At 46.3% G+C, this 16,226-nt stretch overlaps 1 protein-coding gene across 1 annotated transcript in view; it reads right to left on the minus strand.

Moving 5' to 3' along the window:
* A2M (alpha-2-macroglobulin) overlaps window positions 1-16,226 on the minus strand; it is a 30,121-nt gene that overhangs the window by 2,129 nt on the left and 11,766 nt on the right. Inside the window, exons 14-32 of the mRNA XM_085067022.1 lie at window positions 15,899-16,041; window positions 14,296-14,445; window positions 13,443-13,613; window positions 12,662-12,812; window positions 10,896-11,004; window positions 10,354-10,582; window positions 9,986-10,112; window positions 9,283-9,404; window positions 7,947-7,998; window positions 7,359-7,442; window positions 6,783-6,959; window positions 6,220-6,304; window positions 4,888-5,044; window positions 4,514-4,588; window positions 4,064-4,229; window positions 2,699-2,922; window positions 2,124-2,342; window positions 1,635-1,762; window positions 1,194-1,284 (exon numbers count right to left, since the gene is read on the minus strand). Coding sequence (XP_084923148.1) covers window positions 1,194-1,284; window positions 1,635-1,762; window positions 2,124-2,342; window positions 2,699-2,922; window positions 4,064-4,229; window positions 4,514-4,588; window positions 4,888-5,044; window positions 6,220-6,304; window positions 6,783-6,959; window positions 7,359-7,442; window positions 7,947-7,998; window positions 9,283-9,404; window positions 9,986-10,112; window positions 10,354-10,582; window positions 10,896-11,004; window positions 12,662-12,812; window positions 13,443-13,613; window positions 14,296-14,445; window positions 15,899-16,041 — 2,660 coding nt within the window. The remainder of the gene's footprint in view (window positions 1-1,193; window positions 1,285-1,634; window positions 1,763-2,123; window positions 2,343-2,698; window positions 2,923-4,063; window positions 4,230-4,513; window positions 4,589-4,887; window positions 5,045-6,219; window positions 6,305-6,782; window positions 6,960-7,358; window positions 7,443-7,946; window positions 7,999-9,282; window positions 9,405-9,985; window positions 10,113-10,353; window positions 10,583-10,895; window positions 11,005-12,661; window positions 12,813-13,442; window positions 13,614-14,295; window positions 14,446-15,898; window positions 16,042-16,226) is intronic.

Raw genomic sequence — 16,226 nt, forward strand, 5'->3', positions numbered from 1 at the left:
GATGGTGGTCTCCCTGTGCTCCTTGCACAGCCTCATGGGTGGGATGAACTCTGGATGAAATACTACAATACTCAGGGAACTAAGCAACACAGAACTGCCTCCTTGGTGTGCCACGCAAGTATTATGGTCTCCAGCCCTCCCCTTCACCAGCCTGAAGAAGTACAACCTGGCTCCAGAAGACACTTCGAATTGGTTCAACACAGTGATGGAACAATTAAATGAAAATATATTCCTTTTGGCTTGCTAGTTCTGCACCACATTATTATAGCCTTTATTTTCTAGTTCATGCACCTCTCAGCATCACAATTACCCAGCACCCAAAGAGTTACAGTGCTATAAGATGCTTTGAGATCAGCAGAGGGAAAAAGGAAACAGCACCATTTCTGAATGTACTATAGACAAACAGTGTTTATGGGGAGCTGTTGAGACACAGTGAAAATAAAAGTGCCCATCACCAGTCCAAAGAAAAAATTACTTAGTCTGTTTTTCCTAGGCTGATCACATCTCTCCCCTTGTGCTAGCCTTAAGCCACATAGGAAAAGAAACACTGTACAAATCAAATGTGCAAATGATAGTGACAAAATCAAGCTGGAGCTTTGTCATTTGCTACAGACATTTGAAAGGTGTTTTGAAAATAAGAAAGTGGATGTTTCTGTCTGTATTCGGCACTGGTGAGCCTGCACATTGAATTCTTCAGCTTTGGATCCCTCACTTCAGACCTTGAGGTACTGGAGCAACTCCAAAGAAAAGCAATAATCCTGGGAAAGGGAATGGAATGTAATTCTTATGAGAAGCAGCTGAGGGTACTGAGATTGTTTAGTCTGAAGAAGAGGAGGCTCAAGGGAACCTTCTTACTCTCTACAACTCCCTGAAAGAAGGTTGTAACGAGGGCAGGGGTCAGTCTCTCTTCCCAGGCAACTAGGAATAGAACAAGAGGAAATGTCCTCAAGCTGTGGCAGAGGAGATTCAGGTAAGATATTAGGAAAATTGCTTCACTGAAAGTGTGGTTAAGCATTGGAACAGGCCTCTCAGGAAAGTGGTGAAGTCACTATCTCTGCAAACATCCCAAAAAAGAGTAGACTGGGCAATTTGCGATATGGCAATAAGTGGGAATGGTGGCATTTGGTCAAAGGTTGTTCAAACCTTAATGATTCTATGATTCTGCATTGCCTGTATAACAAGCAGCTTCCTACCTTCCTCACTGAGGACTTCTGGGGGATGAATCCTGACAGCATCTTCACATCAACAATCACCATGTTGGACCCATTGCGCTCCCCAGTGTAACTAAGGAACCAAGCAACAAAGATTCAGTGCACATCAACTCAAAGCTGGGCACACTTCCAGCTCTTCCATAGCACTGGGAACCCCACAGAGCCCTGGCAGTCCAGCACCTTCTTCTCCAGCTATGCCAGCTTCCTCTAGTCATCTGTGCAGCCTCTCACTAGCCCAGCCTTGGGCTGCCCACACAGCAGGACAAGTCCTTCCTCCACAGCCTCTCCTCACAGAACAGCTGCCTCCTGACCACCTTGCCAGGAATGTGCTGCACCCCCAGGGCTGGTCCATCCTGGGCACAGCCAGACCTCCCCCAGTTCCCATGGTACAACAGGAAAGCTCAGACCAAAATGCAGACTCACCTGACATTTATGCCAATGTCAAAGACCTTGTGAGCCTTGGAGTCCAAACATGTCTCTGGGATTGTGTAGACATGAAGCATGAAGGGAGCCTTCTCCTGCTTGGGCTGCACGTTGTACCTCAGGCTGGTCTAGGGAACAGCCAGCAGCTCTGTGTCAGTGTGTGTGCCTGCTCAGCAGGGACAGAGGGGATCCTCTCCCACCCATCCTCCCCTCTGCTCCCATTCTCACAGTTCCTCTTCAATACAGAGCCTTCCCTCACACTCTTTCTCTTCCACATATCTCTGCTCTTCTTACCCTCTTCCCTTCACCCAGACCCTTCCCTCCCACTTCTCCCTTCTCTCCTGTTATTCTTCTCCTGTTCCTCAATGGAAAGACTTGATGGTCTTTAGGCTCTTTTCCCACCTGGATGATTCTATGACTGTCCTCTCCCTGGCCCTGCCTGGCAAGGGGCTCCCCTCCCAGGAAGCCACCTGTCCCCATCAGCCTCACCTGCAGGTAGACACATCCTTCACCAGACACCTGCACGCTGTAGTCCCCTGGCACCTGGGGAAGGGCCATGCGCTGGAGCAGCAGCCGGTTGGTGGGATCCACTTGGAAGTCTTGCTGGAATCCCCCTGCAGATCGCAGGGCCACCTTGGAAGCTGCTCCACTCTTGGCATAGGTGACAGCTCCATACAGGGACAAGGCCTGGAGAGCCACCACTGTGTCCTGAAAGAGAGGAGCCCCAGCACCCAGGGGGATGCAATTAGCCTTTCCATAGCCTGCCCTCCTACAGCCTGCCCTCTCTGTCAGCAGTCCCTCCCCTCCATCCTTCACTTTCTCCAGTGTTAAGAAGAAAAGACAGAGGGAAAGAGCAGCTTCAGCCTATTTCCCTCCCCAGAGGCATCACCTGACATGCCTGTAGCCTCTCAGGAACCTGGCCACCAGGAAAGGTGCCACATGGATCTATGGCAGAGCTACAATTCCCACCTTCCTGACAAACCATCCTGTGCTCCCACCTGGCTCTCTGACATGTCCCATCTTCTGATGTGGATGTGTGAGGTGGCCAGAGGGAAGCAGCTCACCTGGGTGGAGGAGAAGCCTCCATTGGGATTCTGCTGACTGCTGATCCACTTTGCAATGAGGGCTGCAAATGTCAGCTCCTCCTGGGCAGGGGCTGGCTGTGAGGTGAGGTGAGCCAGGAGCACATAGGCTGTCATCTCCACTTCTGCAGAGGGAGCTCGGGGGCGATAGTAGGGGAGATCAGCCTCTGGCTCCTTCCCAGGCCGCTGCCAGTGCACAGACCCATCTGCACAGGAGGCAGGGAGACAACAAGCAATTGTTACTATTAATTATTGCAAGGCACTTCTTCATCTGCTGCCGCTCCAGCTGGGAGGACAGAGCCTCCAGGATGTGTCCGTCATGCAGGGTGAAGTGGGAAGGGTCAGGTTTACACATTTTGCAGGTTTACAATGAGTGTGCTGAGCCTCAAGCCTAGACCCCACTTTGTCCTAGACTCCATGTCCATATCCACCACATATCCATGTCCATATCTCCACTTCACATGGACATTTATGGGCTTGGGCCCCCCAGGGAATCAGAGACCTCAGGAGGAGGTCATTTGCCACTCCCTCCCTTTGTGAGTAGAGATGCTGGGGTGGGGCAGCGACAAGATCTGTGAGGGAAAACGGCCTAAAAATGTGACCAGGACTTCTTAACGGGCACCTGCAGGTGGAGAAGGCAAAAGGTGTGGGGGATACTCCCTTCACAGTTCCACTACCCACTGCATGAGCAAAGCCACTGTGCAGCCTGGCTTAAACAAATTAGTTCCAAGGGATTACAGGATTTTCCCCACAGACTCTGAATTTGTTCTGTGGCCTCCAAAATGCCCTGTCTGTTCATTTTTTCCCCCAGCACACCCATCTCTTCTCTGACTGACATGGCTTGTGCTGTGCAAGGTCACTTTTGTTCTATGTTGAGCCCATACCCAGGAAGGAAGGAAGGGAGGGAGAGAGGGAGGCAGGCAGGCAGGAAGGCAGGCAGGCAGGAAGGCAGGAAGGCAGGAAGGCAGGAAGGCAGGAAGGCAGGAAGGAAGGCAGGCAGGCAGGCAGGCAGGAAGGCAGGAAGGCAGGAGTGTCCCTGGGCATTGGTAAGCCTTTGCTGAGCAGTGCCTGGCGTGGCAAGAGGAGTGGGCTGAGGAGAGGCAGTGGCAGAGCCATCCCAAGGGAATGCTGCCTGGTGCTTCCTGCTGAGCTCCTTCGGAGCAGAAAAGAAGGACTGGGCACTGAGAGGGACTTCTCAGAAATGTAAATCCCTGGCACAAATCTTTCCCTCCACCTTTCCCTACCCACAGAGGGCAGGTCCTGCAGCCATTGCCCCACCAACAAAAGCCATTCTGCCAAGGGAAGATGTAAGGCTGCTGAAAGCCATGTCTCACCAGGAACACTCACCCTTTCTCACAGCTTCCTTTTCAAGTGAGTCAAGCAATGCCTTCCGCTTCTCCCTGTTCCCTGCCAGGGCAAAGGCATATGCCAGCAGTGCCTTGGTGTACACATGGTTTTCCTGCTGATTTGCTGCTGTTTCCAGGCAGAACAGAGCATTCCGCACCACCGAGAACTGGGGAGAGAAAGCCAGTGATTAGAAGGCTGGGCAGAAATTAAGTTTTTGCCTTACTGAATGCACATCATCCTACTGAACTTTCAGGAAGGGCCTGCCAGATGGAAGTCTAGAAACAAGTAGGGTACAATGTGTCCCAGATATAACCAAATTGACAGTGCATAATTCTTATATCAAAGGGCTCAACAACCAAGTCATTCCAATCTGGAGCATATTCTGGTCACTACCATGTTGCCATAGAGTGACACAGCCCAGCTGGCTCAGGTTGGGATGCAGACACCTACAGTCACAGGCAGAGGAATCTCCAGCAAGGCGATAGTGATGTAGGCTGTCAGTGTGACCTCGTTGTCCACTCCACCCTGCAGGGAAACACAAAGATAGATGCTGACCCCACCTAGCTCCTTATCTTCAGTCTTTTCTCCCACTTCACTGGGCATACACTATTCTGCATCTCAGCCCTTTAGCTTGCCTCCTCCCTCTTGCAGCTGATGTGAAGGTGTCAGTGATCAGTGCAGAATGGTGTATGGCTCCCTCCCCAGTGTTTGCCATTGGCATGGGAATATCCCATCTGCCTGTGTGCTCAAGAAGCTCAACTGGCCCCATCTGACTTGTGGCCAAGTTCTAGCCTCACAAAGAACCAACCAGGGAGACTTGTTACCTTCATAGCATTGTTCAGGAGTGTCCCAGAACTCTGGAAACAGCCATTCTCCTTCTGTTTGTAGGACAGCCAGTTCAAAGCATCCTGGATGTGCGTCTCCTCTATGAAGATGTGATGCCGGGCCTGAGCAAAGGACTTAAGGACAAAGGCTGTGAGCCTGAAAGGGAGAAAAAGAAAGGGCCTGAGCAGGCCTGTTGCCTATCTCAAGTGACAGGGCCCATGTGCACATCATCTGACTGGACATAGGCAAGAAGGCTTGGGGAACTGTCAGCCAATTAGTCAGACCTTATGTGTATTATATCCTCACTTCAAAAAATTCTGTCCAAAAACTGCTTTCCACCCTGATTTTTGTCTCTCATTTTTGTCTCTCACTTGGCTTAAAAAACACTGTGATCCCTTTGTGTTGAGGCTACAGTTTGAAGGACCATGATTGTTGATCTATCTCTAAAAAAAAATCTCTTTGAAAAATGTAGGCAACTGCATGCCAATTTGCTAAATATGCATAACAGTAGTACTCAAAATTACAGGGAAGAATAATTAAATTCCTGCTAGCTCATGGTCTGCTGGTAGAACTCTTAAACTATAAATCCATGCTTCATGGGTTTCCCAGAACTCCCGTAGAATTTTAAAGTAAAGCAGAACGTTTTAAAAGAGTTTTTGTTAAGAGTTGTTGCAAGCAGTTATGGAGAAGAAGCAGGCATGTGGTAAGAAGCCAACATGCTGTCAAAAGCCAATTACCATTTCAGAAACTAAAAGCAATCTGAGGGTGATGAGTTCTTCCATTCTTATCCTTACTTAAAATTGAAAACGTATGACAATGATACACAGGAGCAAGTGAAAACTTTTCAATAAGTCAAAATGGCCACATGTGCTCCTCCAGTCTGTCTTTGCTTAGTAGCATGCAAACATTTGGAAAAAAACCATTCAGCACTGCCCTTGGATTGTCAACCTTTCCACTTATGTTTCACCATATGTTTCCATATGGAACCATTTTTTCCAGCAGACCTCTCAGCAGATGCCAGTCTAGGAGAGCTGCCACTGCAACTCTTCCAGGCAGTTAAATCCCTGCTCCCTTCCTCCCCAGTTTATCTCCATTTCCTCCTTATCTATCATGGTCCTGGGAGCTGCTGGTGGGAGGAAGTACTTCAGCCATATAGCTGGCTGATATAGCCTATTTATTAAGAAGAAGGCAGCACCGGGACCACACCAGCTCTGGAAAACCTGCTGGTGTACAACAGCATTTCTTGTTTACTGTCAGGCGGTATTTATAATAAATGTGTGGGTGAGAAAGAGGAGCATTTAGAAGGGGCATAGGTGGCATTGAAATCTCACCAGGTATTCCCTGGTTGGCCATAACGTGGTCCAAAGGTACTGTAAGAGCCATCTCCATGCTTGTAGTTCAGCTGCCTCTGATAACCTGCAATGGAAAGATAAGGCATGATTCAGATGTCAGAAAGAGTCTACTGAGGGATGGGGAAATAGAAAAATAGCTCATCAGCAAAGGCAAATGAGAGAGGCATAGGTCAGTCCTATCCTAACCAATATGAAGTTCTGGTACATCCCATGCATTGCTTGTAGTGCATGAGGAAAAGCAACACCTGCCTTTTTTCAGACAGATGGCAGGACCTATAATGAATGAGTCACTGCAGCAGTGACAACTCTGCACTGCATTGCCACCCCATGAGAAAAGTGGGTGCAATGATCAGGACAGTAATGCTTAATCAACAGAAAATAATAAAGGAAAAAGCAGCAAATGGTCCCCTCAGGCATATAGCAGAGACCATCTGTGCATAAGAGAAGACATCTTTCAAGATCTGGCCAGCATTTGACAGAACCACCCCAGGCAGGATCTAGAAGAAAGCCAAAGCAGAAACAAAATCTGTGTCCCAACTTACCGCTCACTAAGTATCCAATGGCCTTGGATTTGATCTCCTCACTCAGCTGCCCTGTCTTGTTCAGATAGTCCAGGACATAGATGTTGGGTGCAAACAGGACCATGTTCTGCTCCCCACAGCCGAAGGGCATCTGGAGGAGCTGGTGCAGGTTCTGCATGGCAGTGCCCATGATGTCACCTGGGGAGCAGGAGATACCAGAGGGATGTTAACAATAGTTAGGGCTGGCTATCAGAATTAGAGGAAGCTACTGAATTGCAGAAGCAGGAAATATCAGAGAAGAACAAAAGACAGTCTGGATTGATAAAGATCCTGGAACAAAATACAGAACAGCAGAGAAAAGGAAAAGAGGGAAATGAGAAAAAGGTTAGGGCATAGTGAAAAGACTGAGAAAAAAGGCATGCAGAAAGGGAAAAAGAATAGCCCAAATGGAAGGGAAAGAGCTCAAGGCAGAAGAGATTAAATACAAGAATGAGCTGTGCTAGAAACCAGGAGAAGCAGGAGGCCAACTGTGAGGTAGGAGGGCAACACGAAGAGTCAGAAACAGCACATGATTCTTCTGTCAGGCTGTTCACTCACCCAGCACTGAGAAATATGCTCTGCCTGAGCCTTGTACCACATTTTCAGGTAGCAACAGGGAAAACTCCTCTTTCACAGGCACTCCTGAGAAAGAAACAAGACCCAAAGAGCTTCAGTGCATCTTCAAGGAATGGTTAATGGAAGGGGAGGGGGGCTCAGTGAAACAACAGGAATGCTGCCTATTAGAAATACTCTGACTTCAGTTACTTCCTATTTCCCTGGCTGTAACACAATCTCTGCATGAAAACACTCCCAGGCACTTTCAGGCACTGCAGATCGTGTGTCTACAACTTTCTCCTGAGTGTGCAAGAAAACAAGACACAGCCATGTAAGTCCAGTGCCAGCACTCAAGAGAACAGGGATGCAAACATTCATGCTTAATCTGTCCTAGCTCATACCCTCATGCTTAAGCAGGAAGGTCCATTCTTTAGGACTTTCTTCTGTCTTATGTCTCAAACTCCCAGCTGATGGGGCAGGTATTGATTACCCCAAAATGTCAGACTACATGGAATGTAATAGAAGCAGGCCTCCAATATCCCACCCATCAAACCACATGGGAACAAATAGTGTGGGAAGAGTGGGCTTTACCTTTTACACAGATGACAGAATTCTGGGTTGTTTCCTTCTCAACTCCTTCAGGCTTGAATGGGATGAAGGAAAACAAGAGAGGTGAGAAATTAGTGAGACAGGAAATACAGACAGATAGGAATCTTCAGAAGGATAGAGGGATATGTAAAAAGAAAAGTGAAGGGAACTGAACAAGGAGAAGCAGTCTCAAACATTCCCTGAAATACAGAACTCTGAAATAATTTAAGCACTTAAAGAAATGTGATCCTGAGTGACTCGTGGTGTATGTGGAGGAAGTACAGGAAAAGGAGAGGAGAACACTGCAGGACTATCAAATGGATGACCTGCAACTATTGCATGCAGTGAGAGATACTTGACATCCTTGTGACAAAGAGACTGCAGCATTACAGAGAGCTGTGCTGAAGAGATGTCTGCAGTGCTATTTATTGTAATGCTGCAGATGCTTTAGGGGAAAAAATTGTGTATGTTAACAATAGAAAGGGAAGATGTTGTACACTGTAGTACCTGATGACACTACTGATAGCATGTGACACAGTGAGCAAACATTGGGGGTTTTTATGACACAGAGGAAAGCTCAGAACACAGAATCTAACTGTCAGATTACCATTCTCAGTATAAATTAAACTAACAATTTCCTATAAAGGATATCCAATAACTGCCACGTAATATTTCCTTGTGTACCACATCTCATCAGCAACTCTTTCTGCCACAGGAAATGGGTCAGCTGTAAAATTTCAACATGTTTTCATGTGGAGTTGTAAGGGGATTTCTCTACAGTCGTCAGATTCCCATAGATGTTTGTGAGCCCCTCACCTTCATCCTGGTGCCAGTCTATGTTACCAAACCATAACTGCAAAACACTCATCTAAAGAGGCAGTTTGTTTGGCCCCTCAATTAGCTGAGAGGCAGCATGTGCTGACTGGCACATTTACTGGGGACATTTCAAAAGAAGGAGAGAGCTGTAAAGACAGTGTTTTGAAGTAGCAGGTGACAGGTGGGAGCTAAAGGGAGGGATGGACTGGAGTAGGAGTCCTGTGGCAGCAGAGGATAGGTAAAGTTTATTGTACCAGGAGACACAACATTACTAAGCTGAAGTCTTTATGCAGCCCTGCCAAAGTACAAAGATGATGTAACACCATCATACTGCCATGCTGCATAGTGAGCCCATGAAATCATAGACCAGACCAGGTTAGAAGGGATCTCAAAACATCATCTGGTCCAACCTTTAACAAGAAAGGGAGCTAGATGAGATTATCTAGCATCCCATCCAGTTGTATCACAGTATAAGCTGTAGCCCATAGGAAAGCTCAGTCCTCCCTTCCCACAGCCCACGTACCTCCACCAGCAGCTGTCTGATGACTGTGTCCTTCCTCCCTTTCTCAGGGGTCTCCACAATGTAGTTCCCACAGGGCTGCTGGCTCTGTAGGGCCTCAGTGGTCACTGAGAACTCCACCTGCCCTGGAGGAAACAGGGGTCAGTCAGCCCTGCCAGGCAGAGCCAGGCAACAGGAGGCACTGCCACTTTCAGGAGTTTCAACTTGCAGGCTCGTGGATGGGGATTTCTGTTATGGTTGGGCCCTGGTTCTTTCCCACAAAAACCAAGCTCTCTATACCAGAATCTACATGAGCTGTGCTGTCACTGAAAGGTGATTCTGTTTTGGTGACTCTTTCCCAGAACCTAGGACACCACAGTGCTGAGCATGACCAGCCCTACTGCTGTTCAGAAGTGTGAAGATCCCATGGGGGAGACATCTAATCTCTGGGAGGTACAGAGCTAACAGAGCATCTCTGCTGACCAGCCACATCTCTGGCTTCTTCAGGAGATGCTGTCCAAGGGCTGTAAGGCTTGACGGTACTGCAGGTAGTCCCAGACACAGCACTGGACACTATGAATCCCCCAGTCTCCCAAATAATCCCAGATCAGACACACTCAACTGAAGTGCTTCCCAGGAAAATGTGTTTCTATAACACCCAATACTGAACAGGCAGAGCAGCACCAAGAAACCCTTCCTGCAGTTTTCAGCACCCTGAGACCTTTACCTAGAGATTTTGGAGTCACCAGCCAAGCCAAGGTTTTCCTCTGATTCTCACAGAGACAATAAGATTCTTCATCCTTTTCCACCAGAGCAGCCAGGAAATGAGTAGACTGAGACAGAGTCACACTGACCTGCCAGTTGTAGAGAGAGGTGCAGTTATGAAAGGGTGATCATAGTAAGCCATAGCAATAGCTATTTTTTCAGTAGGAAAGGAACAGGGAACTGGAGTTGTGGATTCTGCATTTGGAATATATAGGAGAAGTAACATATAATTTCAGGGGTGAAGGGTTTAGGGCTACAGACATATAAAATAAGAAGGCTCAGTGAAGACAAGAGAGGCATAAGAAGGTACAGAATTTAAACCTCCCTTACCCTGATGCAGGCAGGCAGGTAGTTGAAAACAGTGGCTTTCAGTGTGAAGGACTCCCCACGCACTACAGAGTAGGGCATGGTGAGCTCCACAAAGAAGGGCTGGAAGGCTCTCAGGGACACTGTTGGGGACAGGCCAAAGCCTGTGTCTGCTGAAGTGCAGAATGCATTGGCTTTCCACTCGGTGATGGTGTCAGGGATGGTCACTTCTAGATCAGCTTTTCCCTCAGGGCTGGTGAAGCACAGACAGCAAGGACAGAGTGATGAACTTTACAGCATTTTGGTGACTAGCTCTACCCCTTCTGGCCTACTGAACAGTATTTGCTGTGTGAATTATGGGGCACTGTGTGTTTGCTACTGTAGGACAACTCTACATCTCCCAGTCCACTCTTTGGACAAACCTAACTATGGCTGAAAGCAATTTCATCTCAGAGGATTGCCAAGTGATCTCTGCAAACAATAAAGGATAAACACTTTGGGATTCATGTTTTCACTTTATAAACCCAGTTTTATGAAAAATAAATTAACTAGACCAAGCTACTCACCTCACAGGTACTAAACTCCAAATCCAGGTTTCTGGGAAATACTTTCGGACTGTCTCACTCACCTCTTCAGGAGTGCTTAATGGTGCAGAAACACTTTCTGCCATAATGCCTGAATGTGCGGAGATGAAAAATAAATCAGCTATTGATAATTCCAAACAACCAAGACCTGTATCAGCATCATACTTCAGTCTGAGAAAGTGTCAATCAGAAGCAGATGCCTGTGGTTGAAGTGAGCACAGGTACCAACATCAGTGGGGTTTCAGCCTTCCATTATTTTCTGCTGAGGATCCAGCAGACCTCAAAGTTCGCAGGGCAGCACTTTACAAGCTTAAATAAAGGATTTAGAGCAAAAACTTATTTAGGACCTTTTATGCAAGCTGCCTTTTCCCTTTCAGGTACAGCCTTTATGTGATTTTCTTCTCCATCCTAATCAGGCCAGCTAGCAATGGAACATCCCTCTGTCAAAGTGTTTTTTGTAGGGCCACTGTGACTCAGAGTACCAACTTTCTGCAAAAGCTATGGCCTCCTCAAGAACTTGGCTGAAAATGTTCAAAGTGAAAACATGGAGCTGGAATATGGGAAGGGTAAAAAGAGACATTATGACTAAAACATGTTTTCACATACAAAAATTATTGCCTATAAAATATTCTGTGTTTGGGACTAAATTTGTTAAACATTTTGTTCTACTTTACTTTTCAATAACTGGAAAACTAGGATGGGGTGGGTGGGACTTGGTTTGCTTGGCTTTCACAAACAGAAAGAGAAATGCTTCCAAACAGAAAGAAAGTTTTTAAGGAAATTCTAGTTTGGGTCATCTTTACTTTGTCTAATTGAATTTCTGCATTTGGATAACAATTGAGTAGCTAATAAGTATTCATGCTAACTGTGATATAGGCATCTCCAGAGCCTGAGAAGGTCTCAGAGCACAGGTGAAAGATGCTTTTAGAACTATATCACATTGCTCCTAGCAAAATTGACAGGTGGCTTGCTTATGTTTGTCTATTGTGGTATTTCAGTCTTCTTACTGTTGCTTGTTTCAGTTTAAAATTATTTAAAAGCATCTATCCTGCATCTTAGCAAGTTCTGTCAAAAGTTGAAATTGTTTTTAAACTGGACACTTACAAAAGCACAGGTTCCTGTGCCAAGGGAAAATTTTCTGAACCAGCTATCCAGCTACAATGACTTACAATTTCTAAGATATTTGCCTTAATATGAGACTGAAGGATGAAAAGGCCGATTCTGTTGCCCAAAGTTACAGTGTAAGACTTGAGTTAGCCTATAAAAATAGGATAATAGGATGGGTCCATTTCAGACTGGACTTTTGCCATACATGTCTTACCATGCTACCAACTCATCACTGAAAAATCTGTCACTTCATGGTTTTGACCATACACAAAACTGGCTGAGTTGATGAGAGCAGCCTGAAAATGGTATTGGAGACTCTGTAAGTAATAATCTAGGAATAGAAGTCTACTGTAAAAGTCTAAAGAACAGGGAATTTATCAGCAGAATAATATCCTCTGCTTTGCCAGTCTTTGAACACTGTCCGATTCTGCTGATTTCTAATGTGGGGTTACCAAAGCTTGTCTGTAGACCTACACAACCATGCAAAATCCATTCAGAAGCTGAAATTTGCAAACCCATCAGCTCAGTTCTCCTTCCAAGGTTTCAGTTCACAACCCCAGCTCATGTTTGAGTATTCACCCCAAAATACAAACAGGATCTCTGTTCAGAACAGAAGTGATAACAAAATCGCATTTCTTTACCGCTTGACCTCATTGCATACATGGGTGGTGCAGCCAGGGCTGCAGGTGCTCCTATGCCAGCTGCAGGATAGAGAGGATACCTGGGATTAGCAGAGCCACAAAGCTGAGGCTTCCTCACTTTGGTATTTGTGAAAACCTTTAAACCAATTTTCTGTGGGAGAGAAACCAAACATTTTCTTATTACTGAATCCTGTTGAGGTTTATACAGCAGACTTGACATCGGCATTTTACTGCCTCAAAGTGGAAAAGTTGTTACTGTGTGTGGATTGGACCTTCAGTTCATCCCCTGATCCTTGGGTCTGAGTGCCTGGGTGGCTCAGAGAGACCAAAGGATATATTCCCTCTGTTTCTAGGACACTGGTTCCAGTCCAATTTCAGCCCAGGGGTCAGGATTTGCCAGGAAGCAGATATACAGTTTTCTGTCTGGAATAAAATGTCTGTGGCTACAATGTAGCTCAAGGACATACTGATTTATTCGAGCTAACTGTAATGGCTTGGGATCATTTACCTCCAACTAGAACCTCACTTCAAGTCAGCCTCAAAGCTTTTCCTGTAAGAAAACTTTGAGACTGATCCCTTTTCCACCAAGTGCGGAGCAAATCTGGCAAGACAAGTAAAGCTGATGACCCTCACTGACTGTGCCTCTGGATGAAAACAAGTGCCACATCATTCAGATGCACAAACCTTTAACCTTGTTAAATTGCACGATGCCACAGAAGGCTTAAGCATTCTCAGTCATTCTCCCACTCCACTCCCTAACCATACAGGCAGGGGGCTATACCTTTAGGATGCTGTAAGTGTCCTCTTCGTTCACCTCCACTACTGGAACATAGGTGATCCCATCCCGAACTATTGGCTCCACAGTTAAACAATCCCACACGGGCTCCTCCATGAGTATGCCTGGACCATAGTCATAGCCATGGAATTCCTTCACTGGCAGCAAATCATACACCTTGGCAGAAAGAGACAGAGTATTTGGCATTTTTTTGTCCATTGTTAGGAAACACAACTGAGGGAGTTGGGTGCAAGCACCATTAGCAGTCACATCACCAGCATGTAAATCCACATTGCCATGGTCCTTCCTGTGGTGGAAGCAATTCATCTGGGAATCAAAAAAGGGATCCAAATCTGGAGATACTGCCTCCTTTTTTATGGACTGCATGTTACTCTGGTTATTATGGCTCAAATATGTAAAAAAAATTACACCGGCCAAACCATCTGTAATACTTTGTCCCTGCTCAGGGATTGTCATTTTCTGCTTGACAAAAGGCAACTCTTGACAAACTCTTGTCAAACTCATTGACACTTCCAGATGCTACCCCAAGAAAATTAATCCGTGGATGAGGAGAATAACTGAAAAATTATCATCAGACACACAACAGTGTTTGGCTCTGGCCAAGACAAGCAGGCCCCTTAAAAGAGCTTTCCAATTGCCATCCCTAAAATCACACAAAATCCCTAACAAACAACTGCTGCCCAGTTCTCATCTGTTTTTCCACTGGAGGAAGATGAGAAAGAGCACAAGGGAACTTCCCTGTGTCAGCTCTGACCAGAGGGCCTGTTCCCTGTTTCCACTCCAGCACTGGGCTGCACTTGCTCTGACCATGCTCCAACTTGTTCCACAAAGAACTTACAGAGTTGGGTGACAGATCAGCTTCTGGCTTCATGAGGAGAACGCTCTTGTCCACAGCACGCACAGCACAGAGGGAATTCGGGGAGGCTCTGAACAGCAAGTGAGCATCTGAGGAAGGGAGGCCTTCTGAAGGGGAGAAGCTTAAGTCCACCTGTAACCACAGGAGAAGCTAAGTCACAGATGCCCTACTCTCACAGGAGTTTTCCTTCCAGTTGAGTGCATTCAGTTCTAACCTTACAAGGACCCCATATGCATGCACACCTCCCTCTGCCCTTCCTCTGTGCTACTGTTCCCTTCCTGCAGCACCAGAGGAATCAACAATAAGAGTTCCTGAGTTCTTGGCAACTTCAAGCATCACAATTGCTCATAAAACTTCTAAGATGGTTTTGGGTTTTATGGTCATTGTGAGTGTGATGAGGTAATCTCACACAGGGGCTGGATGTGTTCAGGCTGTGGAGCATGTCCTTGGGCCAAGACCAGTCTCTATACTGCACCCAGAAACTGTATGTGGAGAGAAAACCAGCTTGCAAAGACCTCACCTAGCAGATTCTTTGCTAACATGAGAAGCAGTGATGCCCTGGAGAAATATTGCAATATCTGTGGGGTGGTAATGATCCTGAAGAGCCCACTGGCTGGCTGAGGCCTTCCAGACTTCTGTGCCTTTCCCAAAACCAAACTCACAACTCTAATAGCCCCCTACCTACCTCTGTCCTGGAAGTTCTTGCTAGCAAAAGTTTTCACCACCATCTCATATGATTTTATAGTAAGATGGCTGACCTGCATAAATTTTCTCTCTCCTCAGCACTACAAATCCTCCCTGAGCATGCTGTGATCAAAGCATCCTCAATGTGTTGCCTGACAAAGCAGCATCAGCTGCCAGTCTCCCTCAAGTCCCAAGCAGAACACAGCATGCCTTCTGCTGACACCTTCCACCTCTCCCACGATGGGCTCCTGAGACTGCAAAAACAATATTCTTCAGGCATAAAAAGGACTGTAGCAAGCTCATTACTAGGAAAACTGCCTAGCATAGAGATAGCCCTAAGTCTGTCCTATCCGGTCTGACAACAGCTTTGGATTCAAGATGCTTTCAGAGACAAAAGCAGTATCTATTAATGTAAATCATTTGACACTTGGCTTGCACACAGACCTTCGTGCACTGCATAATATGACTTTTAATACATCAACAGAATTCAGGTGACCAAGCTCCTACAATGACATAGGTCTCGAGAACTCATTCAGCTTTGATTTTAGCAGGACAAGGGACTGTCTTCAGCACAGTCCTGTCTAGTATTCTTAAGTCCTGACAAGAATTTTTCAGGTTGTTCTCTTTTTCTTAGCCAGGACCATCTGTGGGATCAGCAACTTTGACTCGTTGCTAAAGGGGGTTTTATCAGTGTAGGCCCTGCTAGCACTTCTTTTCCAGCAGTTGATCTCCTCCAGACTAGCACAAACCAGTAAGCAGTGAAGCTACCTACCAAAACTGATATGTTTCTTGCCCAGTGTTAGTGTATCTAAAGAAATAAGCTTAACCAGGTAAAATATAAATAAGTGGTCTTGACCACACTGCATTCTGGTGGCTGCTCCCTCAGGCAGTGGACACTTACCTTATTCTTGAAACATAATTCTGTGTAGAACTTGGCTGAATCAGCAATCACTTCCCTGCTGGGGACAGTGGTGTAGACAAGCACTTGGGCCACTGGAGCAATATCAGCTTCTACAGACAGCTGTAGTGAAAAGACACCATTGCCTAGCAAACAAAACAATGGCAAAAAGTTAAGGTGCAGAAAACCTTCTCTTGGAGCAGCCAAAATTCTAGGTTTGACTTTATGCTGAACTTCATCCTAGCCATTATGAAGCTCCAGGCATCCAAGTGGGATGAATTGGTGCTCACAGAGATGTTTAAGTCTTCCTGACTGAAGAGGCCTGTTTCCC

This window comes from Lichenostomus cassidix, chromosome 1, assembly GCF_008360975.1.
Source record: "Lichenostomus cassidix isolate B80296 chromosome 1, HeHo_3.0, whole genome shotgun sequence".
In the NCBI taxonomy this organism is placed as follows: Eukaryota; Metazoa; Chordata; class Aves; order Passeriformes; family Meliphagidae; genus Lichenostomus; species Lichenostomus cassidix.